The sequence below is a fragment of the Cryptotermes secundus genome, unplaced genomic scaffold, assembly GCF_002891405.2.
Source record: "Cryptotermes secundus unplaced genomic scaffold, Csec_1.0 scaffold146, whole genome shotgun sequence".
Classification (NCBI taxonomy): Eukaryota; Metazoa; Arthropoda; class Insecta; order Blattodea; family Kalotermitidae; genus Cryptotermes; species Cryptotermes secundus.
The window spans coordinates 598,417-612,974 of record NW_019733838.1 but is presented as its reverse complement, the minus strand read 5'-3'; the positions used below and the strand labels follow the sequence as shown (position 1 = coordinate 612,974).

At 37.9% G+C, this 14,558-nt stretch overlaps 1 protein-coding gene across 3 annotated transcripts in view; it reads left to right on the top strand.

Moving 5' to 3' along the window:
• The window catches only part of LOC111868197 (armadillo segment polarity protein), a 35,493-nt gene that overhangs the window by 8,081 nt on the left and 12,854 nt on the right, over positions 1 to 14,558 (top strand). For all 3 annotated transcript variants that reach the window (XM_023858635.2, XM_023858634.2, XM_023858636.2), the window contains exons 3-10: positions 187 to 414; positions 3,405 to 3,592; positions 6,008 to 6,312; positions 7,019 to 7,320; positions 7,565 to 7,713; positions 8,349 to 8,810; positions 11,555 to 11,722; positions 14,341 to 14,491. In XM_023858635.2, coding sequence (XP_023714403.1) covers positions 187 to 414; positions 3,405 to 3,592; positions 6,008 to 6,312; positions 7,019 to 7,320; positions 7,565 to 7,713; positions 8,349 to 8,810; positions 11,555 to 11,722; positions 14,341 to 14,491 — 1,953 coding nt within the window. The remainder of the gene's footprint in view (positions 1 to 186; positions 415 to 3,404; positions 3,593 to 6,007; positions 6,313 to 7,018; positions 7,321 to 7,564; positions 7,714 to 8,348; positions 8,811 to 11,554; positions 11,723 to 14,340; positions 14,492 to 14,558) is intronic.

Below are 14,558 nucleotides of genomic sequence, written 5' to 3'. Positions count from 1 at the left end.
TGATTGTTAAGATGATAATAGAAAAGGCTCTGACTGACAACTTCAAAATCCTTTCTCACCCATCAGCCATCGTCTTTCTGGGCTTGAGTTCTTTGTGATATTTTGCACTTGAAGTGGTATGTGTTTGTACTTAAGAACTTATCATAGTATTTATACTGTAATGGTTGATTTGCTTGCTTCTTTCAGTTTCTCATGGCAACTACCAGGGCCCTGGAGACCTGCCAATGGGATCAGCCAAGGAGCAGACACTTATGTGGCAGCAGAATTCGTATCTGGGAGATTCTGGAATTCATTCCGGTGCCACGACACAGGCTCCATCACTCACTGGCAAAGAGGAAGATATGGAGTCAGAACAGCTCATGTTCGATCTTGACCAAGGATTCACACAGGGTTTTACACAGGACCAAGTGGATGGTGAGTAACATACTTCACCGTTGTAATTTGACCCAGTTGTAGTACTACATCTATGGAAGAATTGCACGTTTTATTTTTTGTTTGTATAGCTTTTTTGTGACACCTCTGTATGCAAGATAAGCAGAAGTTATTGTACATCAGATGTTATGCATCATTTTGTTACCTATTAATGTATGGAGAGGTTCTGTTCTCTTTGGCCTTCTTACCGCCAGTTCATAGAGAGTGAACAGGTTCCCTTGGATAGAATGGTAACGTGCTGCCGCACTGTCTGATTGTAGGTTCTGTCATCAGAAAAATCACTAAAGCCATATTACTGACCTGATACTACAGCAACTATGGAAATTGATATTAAACAGTATCTAAATGCATTCCACTCCAGTGTAAAAATTCTGTGACATGTTCTTCATTGATTTCTAGAGTCATATTCCATATTTAAATCTGTAAAATCTCCATAATTTGTAGATTATTTTTGTAGGGTTTTTTGTTTGTTTCCACACAGATTGAAATCTTGCAACATTCAGGCATAGGGAATGCAGTGGTTTGAGTTCGGTGTTGGTGTGAGCAGTTTGCTGCTGTGATAACACATGCTCAGATTTTTGCTGTCAGTCATTGCATGTCTGTTTTGTGAGAATTTTTTGTATTTGCAGCATGCAGTTAGTGATTTACAGTACTGTAGAATTTCTGGAATTAGTAATTTTGAAGAGGACAGTGCATCAGGAATACCCAGTAGACAACTGTGGCCATGACAGAAGTGTGGAATTTGTATGGCTAAAGGATATGAACATTGATAGAAGGAAACTATATACTTATGCATTCATTGCCAGAGTTGACATGTCAATTTATCAGAGAGTCTTTAACACTACCAGCATCAGGTCAATTTATTGTACTGTCCTTATGACTCAAATATGAAAGCAGCAACACTGATTATGGCTGTCTTAAGGGTCATGTAGATCATTAGGCATTGTAAAATGCACTTTGGTTTAGTTTGTATGGTAATTTGATGCCTTACATGTTAGATATGGCAGTTACTCTTGGACACAGTTGATCTCTGATGCAAAGATGAAGAATTACATAGTTTAAACGATCTAAAACTTGTCACTTCCTTAGTGTTATATGTTGCTGCTCAAATATGTTGATGAAATTATTTGTCAGCCTTCATTTGTTTGCATTTGCAATGTCACGCAGTGCTCTCAGCCACACATAATCCAATTTATTCTTAGACCAGCTGACTAGAAATTTGTCCACCTGTGCCTGTCAACTTCTGGCCACTGAATATTCACTTCATCACATGCTTGCTGACTTATCTTGATACTCCTGATGTTTAGCCTGCTTAGTTGTCATTGAGATATGTACAAATATACTTTACAGCATTGAACAGAAATTATTCCAGTCCAATACCTTGCATAGTCCTATAGAAGGTTCAGTGTTGTATAAAGCAACAATTTCCAATATTGTAGCAAAACTGTGTTCTACAGGAACAGTGCTAGACCAGAAGAAATCATAAATCTGTTGACTGAAGAAAAGTTGATATCAGTATTCAGTTAGAAGCAGAAATCATTTGGCTCATCAGTGTGGCTTGGCAGAAAGTACGTCTCTGATTGGTACAAAAGTTGCTAATGTTAACAGCGTCTGATGAGACTTGATTCTCTTTGAGTGGTTATGTAAACAATCAAAACAATAGATATTGGAGTGCGGAACATACTTGTGCTTTGTGAAGTTCTGTTGCATGATTTAAATGTTGGGTTGGTGTGTATTTAATGCACAGAATAATTGGGCTCATGTTTTTTCATGAAATGGTAACTTCCTAATGAATGTTATGTAAGGTTATACAGGTATTTTATGCAAGATACTGTAATGGCCCACACTAAAGTAATCCAGAGGATGCATTAGATGAAGCCAAGTAAGTCATAAGTGAAGAATTGCCTCCACTGTCTCCTGATTTAAGTCCTTGTGAGTTATTTGTGGAGACCACTGAAAGAAAAGCATGTGTGCACAACTTGCATTCTTTGGAAGAACTTTCAAGAAAAATGTTAGGCATGAAATTTTCACTGTTCCTATACAGTAGCTTCACTATTCATCTAGAAACATATTCTGTTATGATGTGAGGCATGGTAAAAGCAGAGGGTCATCACTTCAAGACTCTTATAAGCTGAGGTAAGTTAAACAACAGTCGAAGATGGGGGCTGTGAGTTGTATACTACTACTACAGGTCTTTGCAACGAGAGTCCCTTGTCAGCCATGGGAACCAGTCCAGCAATAAACTGTACACTCTGTATAATGTCGCTTTTTAGTGTAAAATAAAAATAAAGAAGTTTGTAAGGCTAAGGTTACCCATGATCCTACGCAGCCACATCGTGAGTTGATACAGGACATATGCAGGTAAATATGTATGCATTGGGGACCTTGGCTCTCAATGGAAATGATCTGTTGACTCCATGTTGCATCTATTATTTCTATAGAGAAGGGCCTCCAGAACCAGTTGGGAAGGTGACTTGGTGGATACTTCCCAAATTGAACCCTGAACATCCAGTCCATAGCCAGTCACTGTACTGATTGAGCTGTGGCATAGAAAATGTCGAGGAGTTGTCTTACCTCTTTTATTTATTGAAACAGGGAATTCATATTTAAATTCATACTTTCATTACCATTAACCCTTTGTCATTCCTGATGCAGTAGAACACAGTGAAATAATATATCCCTGTATCACGGTAATATGCTAAAACATGATGTATAAGGAACATTTAAATTAACTGGCATAGTAGCATCAGAATGCAGTGAATTGAAATGGCAGATTGTGAACAATGACATAGTGCGTAATGGAATGTGTCATGGTGTATAAGTCATAATTGTTTATGGAATACTGGTACATAATAAAGCCCAGCTTCAGAGACAGATCAGAACAACTACATGAAAAGTGTTTTATTAGCTCTAGTATCTGATTGTACTGTTGTTTACTAATTAGTAACATAAATAATGTCCACTGTGATCAGAGATGAACCAACAGCTGAGCCAGACACGCTCACAACGTGTGCGGGCTGCCATGTTTCCTGAGACATTGGAGGAAGGAATTGAGATCCCATCAACTCAGTTTGACCCAGCTCAGCCCACTGCTGTTCAGAGACTAGCTGAACCAAGTCAGATGCTGAAACATGCTGTTGTAAACCTCATCAATTACCAGGTACAACTTACTTTTTATTGGATGCCATGTGATAAAAGCTTCATATTCGGTAACAGTCACACTGCAATAGGGCGACCATCTTTTAGCCATGAATGATTTAGTCATGACAAATTTTGCACTTTTTTAGTGGTGCTGCGTCACTCCGGCATATGTTCAAGGAATGAATAGTATTAAACAAAACAATTAATTTACATTGTATATAATATACATGTCACAGTATAGAATAAATATTTACAAATTTGCATGTTTCATGGTCATAAACTATTATGTATTTGTCCACTGATGCTGCAGAACTAAGAATTTTTTTTTATCTTGTAGAAATTTTAAGAAATCTTTACAAGTATAGTCATAATAATTGCTACGAATATCTCTTGTAATTAGTTCTGAGCTGCTTTGTTTTCACTGTTCAGTCCATTTATTGCTCATCAGTGAAGAAAACGCTTTCAATAAGGGCATTTGAGCCTGGGATGCTTAAAACAGAGCCTAAGATCTTGTAAAGGTTTGACACATCAATTTGTTTCTTAAATCACTGAAAATATTGACCCAACTCTGTTCTATACTTCCTGTTTTTACCACATTCACAACATTTTTTGCACTAGAAAACTCTTCATACAGGCTGTCCTCATTTACAAAATCAAGATTAAATGTTTTTACAATAGTTTTGAAATGTCTGAAAGAAAGTTCAGTGTTTAAATTTAATGGCAGATAACACTGGACAGGATTTGCATTTGATAACTCAGTATTCTTAGAAATGTACTTGTGCAAGCAACAGTAGAAATTAACAAAATCATCTCTAGCAAATTTCTGCAGTGGTGGATTCAAACAGTTTAAAATGTTTTCAGTAGCAGTACCAAAAAATCTGTCCTCTGTCCTCTGCTGAATTTTATTATGTAAAGGTTGCATTAGACTAATGACTGCTGAGAAGAGATTAAGAAGTATATAAGGAAGTATTAAAAGAGAGCTAATAAGAAGTGAGAAGACTATAAATAAGTTAAATTAAGAACAGAATAGGTATGAGGCATGTTTTCTGGATGAACTGAGGTAGAATCCCAAAGATGAATGTGAAACTAAAAGCAGAACTCCCAAGAGGAAGATTGAGATGGGAACAAAAGGTAAGAAAGATGTTACACAGAAGGATGGAAGAATATGTAAGTAAAGTAAGGAGTAGGAGGAGGCAGTATTTAAATCCTTTGCGTAGATGAGCAAACTGAATTGCCATGATCACTGCCATAACTATAATGAAACCCATTATGAGAAGACAGAAATGGAATGTTTGAGTTCATTTGGGTTGTATTGTTCATAGTGAAAGCGTAGATGATAATGCAGTCTTCTTGAAGTCTTTAAATACAAAATGTGAATATTAATAATGTTTTATATATGAATAAAGGAAACCTTTAGAGAGATGCTGTAGAAAATGCAAGGCATCATGGTGACCTAACATCAGATATCTTAATCCCTGTAGTGAATTCCTAAGTAGCAGAATAACTCTCAGAATTGTAGAAAGATTTGTATCGTGGAGTTCCAGTATACTGTAAATGACCTACACTTAGTGTTCAATTTACAGGTTGCTCATACACCTTTTTTTAGTTCTTGTTAATGAATTTTTAATGTTTTGTACAACTGTGTGTTTAATACAGAGGTACTCACAGATGAAGTTTTCCCACCTTTATCATTTGTGACATTCTACAAATTCTAAAGACAAAACAACTCATTCCAATGTGACTATTTAAGTTTTACGACTTGAAAACTTAGCACCCTTACCTGTTTTGATCCTTACGGATCATCTTCAGAGGGAACATTGATACTTATTTGGAAACTACTATCACAATAGGTGTTCTGAGTGCTAAATTACATACACACACAATGCCTGGAATACACAATTTACACACAATCACAGCAGCTTTCCAGGTATTAAGGTTTTTAAAGTTTTTAAAACTTTGTTGTTTAAGTTAAAATTTATAAACCAAGTAGGTTCGTGTCACTTCTCCTATCGTCTTTTGTGCTGCCTGTCTTTCTTGAGAAGGAGATTCTTAGTATCGTCCTGTGTTTGTTCGTGGCTTGCTGTGTTGTTTACAGCAAGCCACGAACAAACACGAACTTAAATAGTCGTACTGGACGGAGTTGTTTTGTCTTTAGAATTGATAGTGTGACAGACCAGAATGAAACAAATCAGATTCTCCAAATTCTGTTGTGAAGGAGATCAGAAAGAGAAGAAGTGAAGACTAGACCTTTCTCGCCATTGCTTTATAATACTCCTGTAATTATTATAATTATGAACACATTACTATTCAGTCTTCCTCTCTCATCCAGTTAAATGTGTATGTTAGAACATGATGTGAGTAATTTTTCTGAGAGGAATATGTCATATTTGTTGAACATTGACCTTATGATGGGATTGGAAACATTTTTTATTAGGATGATGCTGATTTAGCCACTCGAGCAATACCAGAACTCATAAAACTTCTGAATGATGAGGATCAGGTGGTAGTATCACAAGCTGCTATGATGGTGCACCAACTATCCAAGAAAGAAGCCTCCAGACATGCCATAATGAACAGCCCCCAAATGGTTGCGGCTTTGGTTCGAGCAATCTCCAATAGCAATGATCTGGAGTCTACTAAAGCAGCTGTTGGAACTCTTCACAATTTGTCACACCATAGACAAGGCTTGCTGGCCATATTCAAGAGTGGTGGTATTCCAGCATTGGTGAAGCTGCTCAGGTTAGTTGAATCAGTTAGAATCATTATTTAAGTCTCTCTTGTTAAGCGGTTTTTGTTAATGTGCCGAGGCTGTGCAGTTTCTTATTCACACTGTCTCTGACATTCACTTATTAATGCTGTTAGTTCCGTGTCTTTCAGTCCATACTGTGACAGTCATCAGGCACTTTCTTGATATTATCCATGGCCTGGTACAGTTTGGTGTTTATATTCCATTGTCTTTCACTGAAGTTAAAAAATTAATTAAACTCAAAAGTGACAGTAACAATCTTTAAGTTTTAACCACCTAGAGATTTATGAAATTAATACACTTCATTCCTTTTCAGATCCCATTATGGTTGTGTTAATGTTTTGTCTCAGTTTTACTTTGTGCCAAGTGTAGATTTCTGTTGGTTGATGGATGCTTCATTATATTCATAACTGTCTTTCATTATCTGGGTTGTTAGCAGTTGATTTTACACCATGTGCTGCAATGTCTAGTGTGTAATATATGTACAGTATTCATATCCCTTCAGCAATTGTTCAACTTGAATTTGAGTTCTGGCAAGTTCTTTGGAAGGCACTGTTGGCTCATTGTCATAGCATTCAACATTTAGGTGGGATGACTATGAATTGTATTGAGCTGGTTGAAGAAACTTAACTGTAAAAATTTGTGGACATGCTAATGATCTTCAGGGCTCGCAGAAACTTGATTTTGGTTATATTTCAGCTCTCCTGTGGAATCTGTGCTGTTCTATGCCATCACTACACTCCACAATCTACTACTTCATCAGGAAGGCTCCAAAATGGCTGTCAGACTTGCTGGGGGCTTGCAGAAAATGGTGGCTCTGCTACAGCGTAATAATGTCAAGTTTCTGGCCATTGTGACAGACTGCCTACAGATCTTAGCATATGGAAACCAAGAGAGCAAGCTGATTATTCTGGCATCACAAGGACCAGTAGAACTTGTTCGAATCATGCGGTCTTATGACTATGAGAAGTTGCTCTGGACAACGTCACGCGTATTGAAAGGTAGATCAAAACCATATAATGTCAAGTTTGTTTCTTGTCACAGGATTGTGAATCATTTGGAGGGCATCCCTTTACTTTTTTCCTTTGGCTGTCACTCTTACACTTCACATGACACTCTTGGAAGGGAGGGAGTCACAAAACCAGTGCAAACAATAGGACAGGCATATAATTATCTTTTCTTTTGTGAATAGTTTAATATTTCACACTATGCTGTCACAGCATAATGCTTATAATTTGGTTTCAGTTCTGTCTGTCTGCTCAAGCAATAAGCCAGCTATTGTAGAAGCTGGAGGAATGCAGGCATTGGCTATGCATCTTGGTCATCCAAGTCAACGCTTGGTTCAGAATTGCCTGTGGACCCTGAGAAACTTGTCAGATGCAGGAACCAAAGTGGTGAGATGAGCATTGTTACTGCCATTGTTTAATTGCTGGTTCTTTTCTCATTGCAGTCTTAAGTGCATAGTGTTCATTTAATTCCGTTTTCATTATGTTTACATACCTCTCTTTTCATGGATTTTATTCAATTTACCTAATTCTTCCAGCCGCACTATGGCCCTGGGGTTGACTCAGCCTCTAACAGAAATGAGTACCAGGAATATTCTTGGGGGTAAAAGGCCGCCGGTGCATAAGGCTGACAATCTTACCACCATCTATGAACCGATTGTCTGGAAAATGTGGGAACCTCAACATCTCACAACCCTATGGGCCTCCACAGCCCGTTACAGGGATAGCTTTTCCCCCCCCCCCCATACATCACATATGCAATTTTATTGTTTAAACAAATGATTAAATGAAGATGAGGAATAAATGACCATTGGGAAGACCAAGACTTAAATTCAAGGAAAAAGAGAAAGTGCTGTGGAAAGGATGAACACATATACGAGAGAAGCAACTACTTCCTCCCCAGCTCTTTCAAATTGACAAGTCTGTTTCATTTCTTCTTGCTTAATAACACAGTTGATAGAAACTCAATATGTATGTATGGTTTTACTCTCTAGTGATATTATTGAATTTTTTTTATTCTGTAGGATGGCCTTGAAGGCCTACTACAGAGCTTGGTTCAGCTTTTGGTATCCACTGATGTTAATGTTGTGACATGTGCTGCTGGCATTCTCTCAAACCTGACATGCAACAACCAACGCAATAAAGTAACAGTATGCCAAGTGGGTGGCGTAGATGCTTTGGTGCGTACCATCTGCAATGCAGGGGAACGAGAAGAGATAACAGAACCTGCTGTTTGTGCCCTGCGCCATTTGACATCACGACATGTTGAATCAGAGATGGCACAGAATGGTGTACGTCTGAACTATGGCATGCAGGTGATTGTAAAGCTGCTGCAAGCCCCGTCCCGATGGCCACTGGTGAAAGCAGTGATAGGATTGATCAGAAATCTGGCCCTGTGCCCAGCAAATCATGCACCATTGCGTGAACATGGAGCTATCCACCACCTTGTTCGTCTTCTCACGAGGGCCTTCCATGACACACAGAAGGTATGTGAATATTCATAGTCTTCCTTCTTTAGTTTTTTGAGATTCGCCATTTCATATTTTCTGTCATTCACTTAGGTCTTCCGTCTTAGTAACCCTGTGGTAATAGAATCTAGAGCTTTGTCCCGCTAATGCCAAAGCCTGCCCTAGGACACAATTCTCATAACATATTTGTTTGAGATCTTAATGTCATCTTGTAATCTCCTGATTGAATAACTTAGTTGTGCGGAGTCTACAAGAGGCTGACAATCATTCAGCTAGCCAAGATATGCCATGCATTTCATGGAATCCCAAGGTTAATTTTCATTTATTAGTTTCATATCCCATGTCTGTCTCACCCTGCTTGGTTTGATCACCCTAATGATGCCCTGTAAAGAGTGAAAATTATGAAACCCATCATTGTGCAGTTTTCTTAACCTTTTGTTGCTGTCTCTCACCATTAGCTCCATCTGTTTTGAGTGCCTTTTTGTGAGACAGTCTGTTTTCGCCTTAATATGAGAACAGCTTTTACATACCTGCAAGAATACAGGTAACATTTTCTTGTATGGCATAACAGCTCAGTGTGGTCCAAGGCCTTGGCATTTTGCAAGGTTTTGGAATCATTGTATACATTTGTAGGCCTGCTTGGAGGCAAGCTTGGCCTGTCACAAAGACTAGTAAGAGTATAATTTTATATTGTTTAATTTTTAAGTTTTTATGTAACAGAAGTGTTTGTAAGGAGCATTATTCAGATTTAATGTGCTCTTAATTTTGTTATTAATGCAATTCCAGTTTGTCATTGTCACTCCTAAATATCTGAGCTTTGCCACATTTTCAAGCTATTTGTAACTGTCCATACATTGTGATTTTCTCCTGCATTCTGCTGGTGTTATACGAACTGTATTTAGTTTTCACTGTTTGCTTATATGCTGGCTTCTCTTCTAGCAGTTAATAGAGTTTTACTTTACACTGTTTGTGTGTTTCTTTAATAAATTATCATCAGCATACAGCAGAAGTTGATTTGTGCCATTCAGTTAAAGTCCCTCCTGTTTTTTTCTTTTGTGGGGATCTTCATAATGGCATATTATAAAGCAAAATTGAAATCAGTACTAATAAGGATCTTGCTACAGATCTTTATGGACTTCTTGTAGGTTTCAGTGAGGCAAATTTTAATTAGCCTAACCAGTTTTATGGATATACTAATTTAGTGAGAATATTGTACAACATTTTTCTCACAACTGTATTAGAGGCTTTCTTGAAATCTGTATAAAGCTGGTGTAGTATTCCACTTTGATTTCTCCTCCCTGTCTTTGGTCTTCATATTGGAGGCTTACTAAGAGGTTTCCCCTTCATTATTTCATATGTTTTATGGCCCCCATTTGGTCTACATATTCAGTCCATCCTAGCATCCCAGACTTCATTACCTTAACAGCACTAGGTGGTGACATGCCATTTTTACCAAGTCAGATCATAAAAATGATCCATTTCTACTGCGTTAGGATGATTTTATTCCAGCATTTTATGAATACTCTGTAACCTGTACATTTTAGGTCCCCTCTCCCTGTGTTTCAGTTAGTGTCCAGTGAATTGATATATTTAACTGAATAAAGTTATTAGTTAGGTATGATAATTCCTTTTCAGAGAATACAATTTTAAGAAAAATAATTTTATTTCTTATCCACATTAAATTTTTGCCTATGATGCTCTGGCACAAATGTCTTCCCATTTAAGGGCCACAAAATTATTTTGTAGTAAAATTTTCATCTAGGAACTAATTTTTGTCATTGCTCTCTTGCTGCATACGTGAGAATAAAGGAGTGGCCATTCAACAAGTTTTGGCTTTCATATGGTCTCCCATGGTCATATCAAGTGATTTATAGAACCTTTGTGTACACTTGTTATTAAACGCTTTAAAAATTAGCTCTGAAAAAACATAACATCAGAAATGTATAAATACATGTTCAGTATTACTACCAATACAAGCCGGAAGGGCACAGGTTCAAGTCCCGATGAGGTCATTGGATTTTTTTTTTCAGTTGACCTAATCCTTCTGGCCACACTAGGCCCTGGGGTTTACTCAGCCTCTAACAGAATTGAGTACCAGGAATTAATTAAATAATTTTCCTGGGGAATGATGTGCGGCCGGCGCGTAAGGCTGACAGCCTTACTGCCATCTTTGAGCCGATTGTCTAGATAGTGTAGGGCCCGCAACGTCTCACAACCCTATGGGCCTTCACGGCCTGTNTTTTTTTTTTTTCCCCCCCCCCCCCCCACAGATAATTATGTCTTATGTAACACTTTGACTCCTAGCACTTACACTACTGGCTTACCTGGCATCCCAGCCAATTTTCATGGTTTGCAGTATTTTGCAGTAAAGAAATGAGTAGCTGATGATTCCTGTGTGTGTGTGTGTGTGTGTGTGTGTGTGTGTAATTGCAGATGCACATAGCACCAGAAAGAAAAAGTGTGTGCTCTGTGAAAATTATAAATTTTGTTTTGTCATGTTGTATTACCATCTGGTCATGATTAGATGTGGTAGTCTGGACAAAGTACTGGTAAATGACCAACTTCAGGTGAGTGAAATGATAGTAAAGTAACATGTTGAAATTATTTTCATGTTATATATTAGCATGGGTGGAAAATAGTTGTTGAATGTTATGACTCTTGATTGATAACATAGTAGTGACATAATTGTGTGTAGAATATTGTGGATTTTGCTAGTATATTCAGAGTTTATTTCTCAGAATTTCTGTAACATCGGATTACAGAGGTCTTCAGTTGCTAGCAGTGGCAGCCAGCAGCCCGGAGCGTATGCTGATGGCGTGAGGATGGAGGAGATAGTGGAAGGAACTGTTGGAGCTTTGCATATCTTGGCCAGGGAATCAAACAACCGGGCTATCATCAGGGGACTGCTGGTGATCCCAATATTTGTGCAGGTCGGTTTGCAAGCAGCTTATTCATTGCTCCATTTCTGAGTCATTAAACTTCGGGTATGGGAATCAGTATTTTTGCTTCATATTTATGGGGTCCTGGGTTTCATAATCTGTTCAGAGATTGGTTGCCATGATTTAGGTATGTGGTTTTACTCAGTCTCTCCAGGTGCTTCTTTTGAACCCCTTTCCAATCCATCATTCACCAGCATCTTAACATTTTATGCAACCTAACCTGAAAGTGAAGGGAGCTCCATTATGTTGTACATACTGTGAAATGTCAGTAGAAAAAAAGTCTTACAAGGAGGAATTTTCAGTGACATAAACCATTGGAATCATTAGCTTCTTAATGTATGTATGCAAAACCGCTGCATAAAATAAGGCCTTTTTTCTGGCACATTTGTTATGAAGAGTGATTCATAACTAGCCACTACTGTTTTCCTGTTACTTTTTGAAGAAACAATGTTTGTAGTTTTGCTTCCATAGTTGTTTTTGGCTAGCAGCCCATGAAGTTCCAATGAATACTGCCATTAACGATTTATTTTTCCTAGCTCAACTAGAAACCAGTAAATACCTTACTATAGGATTCTGACAATGGTGTATAAGAGATGTTGGGTTTTTGGACTTTATCCATCATCCTGGTTATCTTAGTTATCTTAAAACCAGGGCGATGGATAAAGTCCGAAAACGCAGTATCTCTGTGCAGTAAACACCTTGCTTACCCTCTCTTCACTACCCTTGTCTTGCAGAAGGTTGGAAAAGTAAAAATAAGATGCTATGCGAGTTGGTAGACGAAAACTTGAATATAAGAACTTGCATTGAAGAATATAAGAACTTGTATTGAATCCAACACACAATATGCTTGTTTAGCATAAACTCCTGTTAATGTTGTTCCCTGTGCCCTTAGTTGATTAAACGAGATCAGCATTTCTTTGTCGAGATCATCATATGTTTATTTTTTCATGGTTTTTCTCTTCATTCCGCTTGAATTAGAAGACGAAGCAAAGGAAATTAATTTATTCTTTTGTTTTTTCAAATCACGAACAGTTTGTTCTCCAATACCGTATTGCATTGCTAATTGTTTAACTACACCTCTTTTTCCCAACTGATTGATAATTTCAAGTTTCTGTTGAATACTTAACACAACATGGTTCCTTTTACACCCTGACATTTTGCTAATGCACTTGAAGATCGATGACTAACTGGGGCGGTGTATCTGTCCTTGAAACTTTACACAAATCCTTGCATTCTTTCACCCCTACCCTAGAACATTGTGTTAGCATAACGGGACCAAAAAATGCAGAGCTCAGTTCACACTAGTGCGAAAATAGTGTTACGACTCACCATGTGAAACAAAAGTGAATGAATATTAAACAACATATAAGCCTCAAAAAAGCCCTGGTTAAGCCGCAAACCGGTTTATCTGCTCGCGGATAATCAAGAATTGAGTGTATTTTCTGTAGCTGTGTGCATTGCTACAGAAACAAACATAAACTTAAGACATTGCTAGTTTCGTGAGATGATTAAGAGGGTGGATACTCAATCACATATGCCAAACACAGAGGTTGTGAAACAGCTTCGCTGCCATTGCTGATGCTGAATAATAATAATAATAATACAGTGAACAAGAAAAACATAACCAGTCCAAGGTTGAGTGTTGAGGCAGAAAGCTGAAGAAATAAATTTTAAAACTGAGTGTTGAACTCACACCTTTGAGTCTATGGCTTGAGTGCTTCAGGAAACATGCACAGCTTGGGTTCGAAACCATGAGTGGGGAATCCAAAAGTGTAATTGAAGAGGGAGTAGGTCCCTGGAGGACAGTAGTCCTTCCATCACCTCTAAGTGCATGCCATATAAGGATTATGCAGGGAAGGGATATATGGTTATTTTATGAAAGATGGCGCGACAGCATGCAGTGTTGTTATTCCATTAATGATTCAGAAGAGGTGTTTGATGACTGATGAGTCTCCTATTATGGCCTGTAAGGTCTCTAGTCTTAAATACCTATGATTTTTATCTGGTGAATCCTAAAAGAAAACAAAGTGCATTAAAATGGTCTTCACACATTGGATGAACTTAAGCACAACATTTATGAAACAGTTACTTAATTATTGTCAATCTCTTCACCAGAATTGAAATGTGTTTAAGAGCATAAAGGATATATTTTAATTATCTGCCATGATGGTGAGTTTTTCTAAACAGTTTATTTACCCTGAGAAATGGGTGTCTATTTATATTGCATGGCATATTAGCTCAACACCTTTAGCCTTTTCTCATGGCTGGCAGGTTCCAGCTAACAGGCCAACAATAAGTTAAGCAAGTCATCCCTTTGGAAGAGGCTGTATAACAGTTACGTGTAACTTAAATTATACTCTGAAAAGAAGTATTGCATACTTTATGCATCGCAGCGTTCAGAAACAGATTTATTTGCTGTACAGTGGATAGATTCATAGACACTATCCCATCCAGAGTTACATAACGAATGCTTGTTACATTCTGTTGTGTTTGGCAGACACTGTCACTTCTTACTCAGATCTGCGACAGTGAGTTATTGCTCTGGATAGTTTGATACAGTAGCTGTTTACACCTTGTATTCAGAGTGTCATTAATTGCTTTTGTTTCAGTTACTTTTTAATGATATAGAAAATATACAGCGAGTGGCTGCTGGAGTGTTGTGTGAGTTGGCTGCTGACAAAGAAGGTGCTGAGATGATTGAGCAGGAAGGAGCCACAGCCCCATTGACAGAGTTGCTACATTCACACAATGAAGGAGTTGGTGAGTGGTATTTTCCAAATTACCTCAGGTCCTAGTTCACAAGAGGATTCAACATCACCAAGACAGT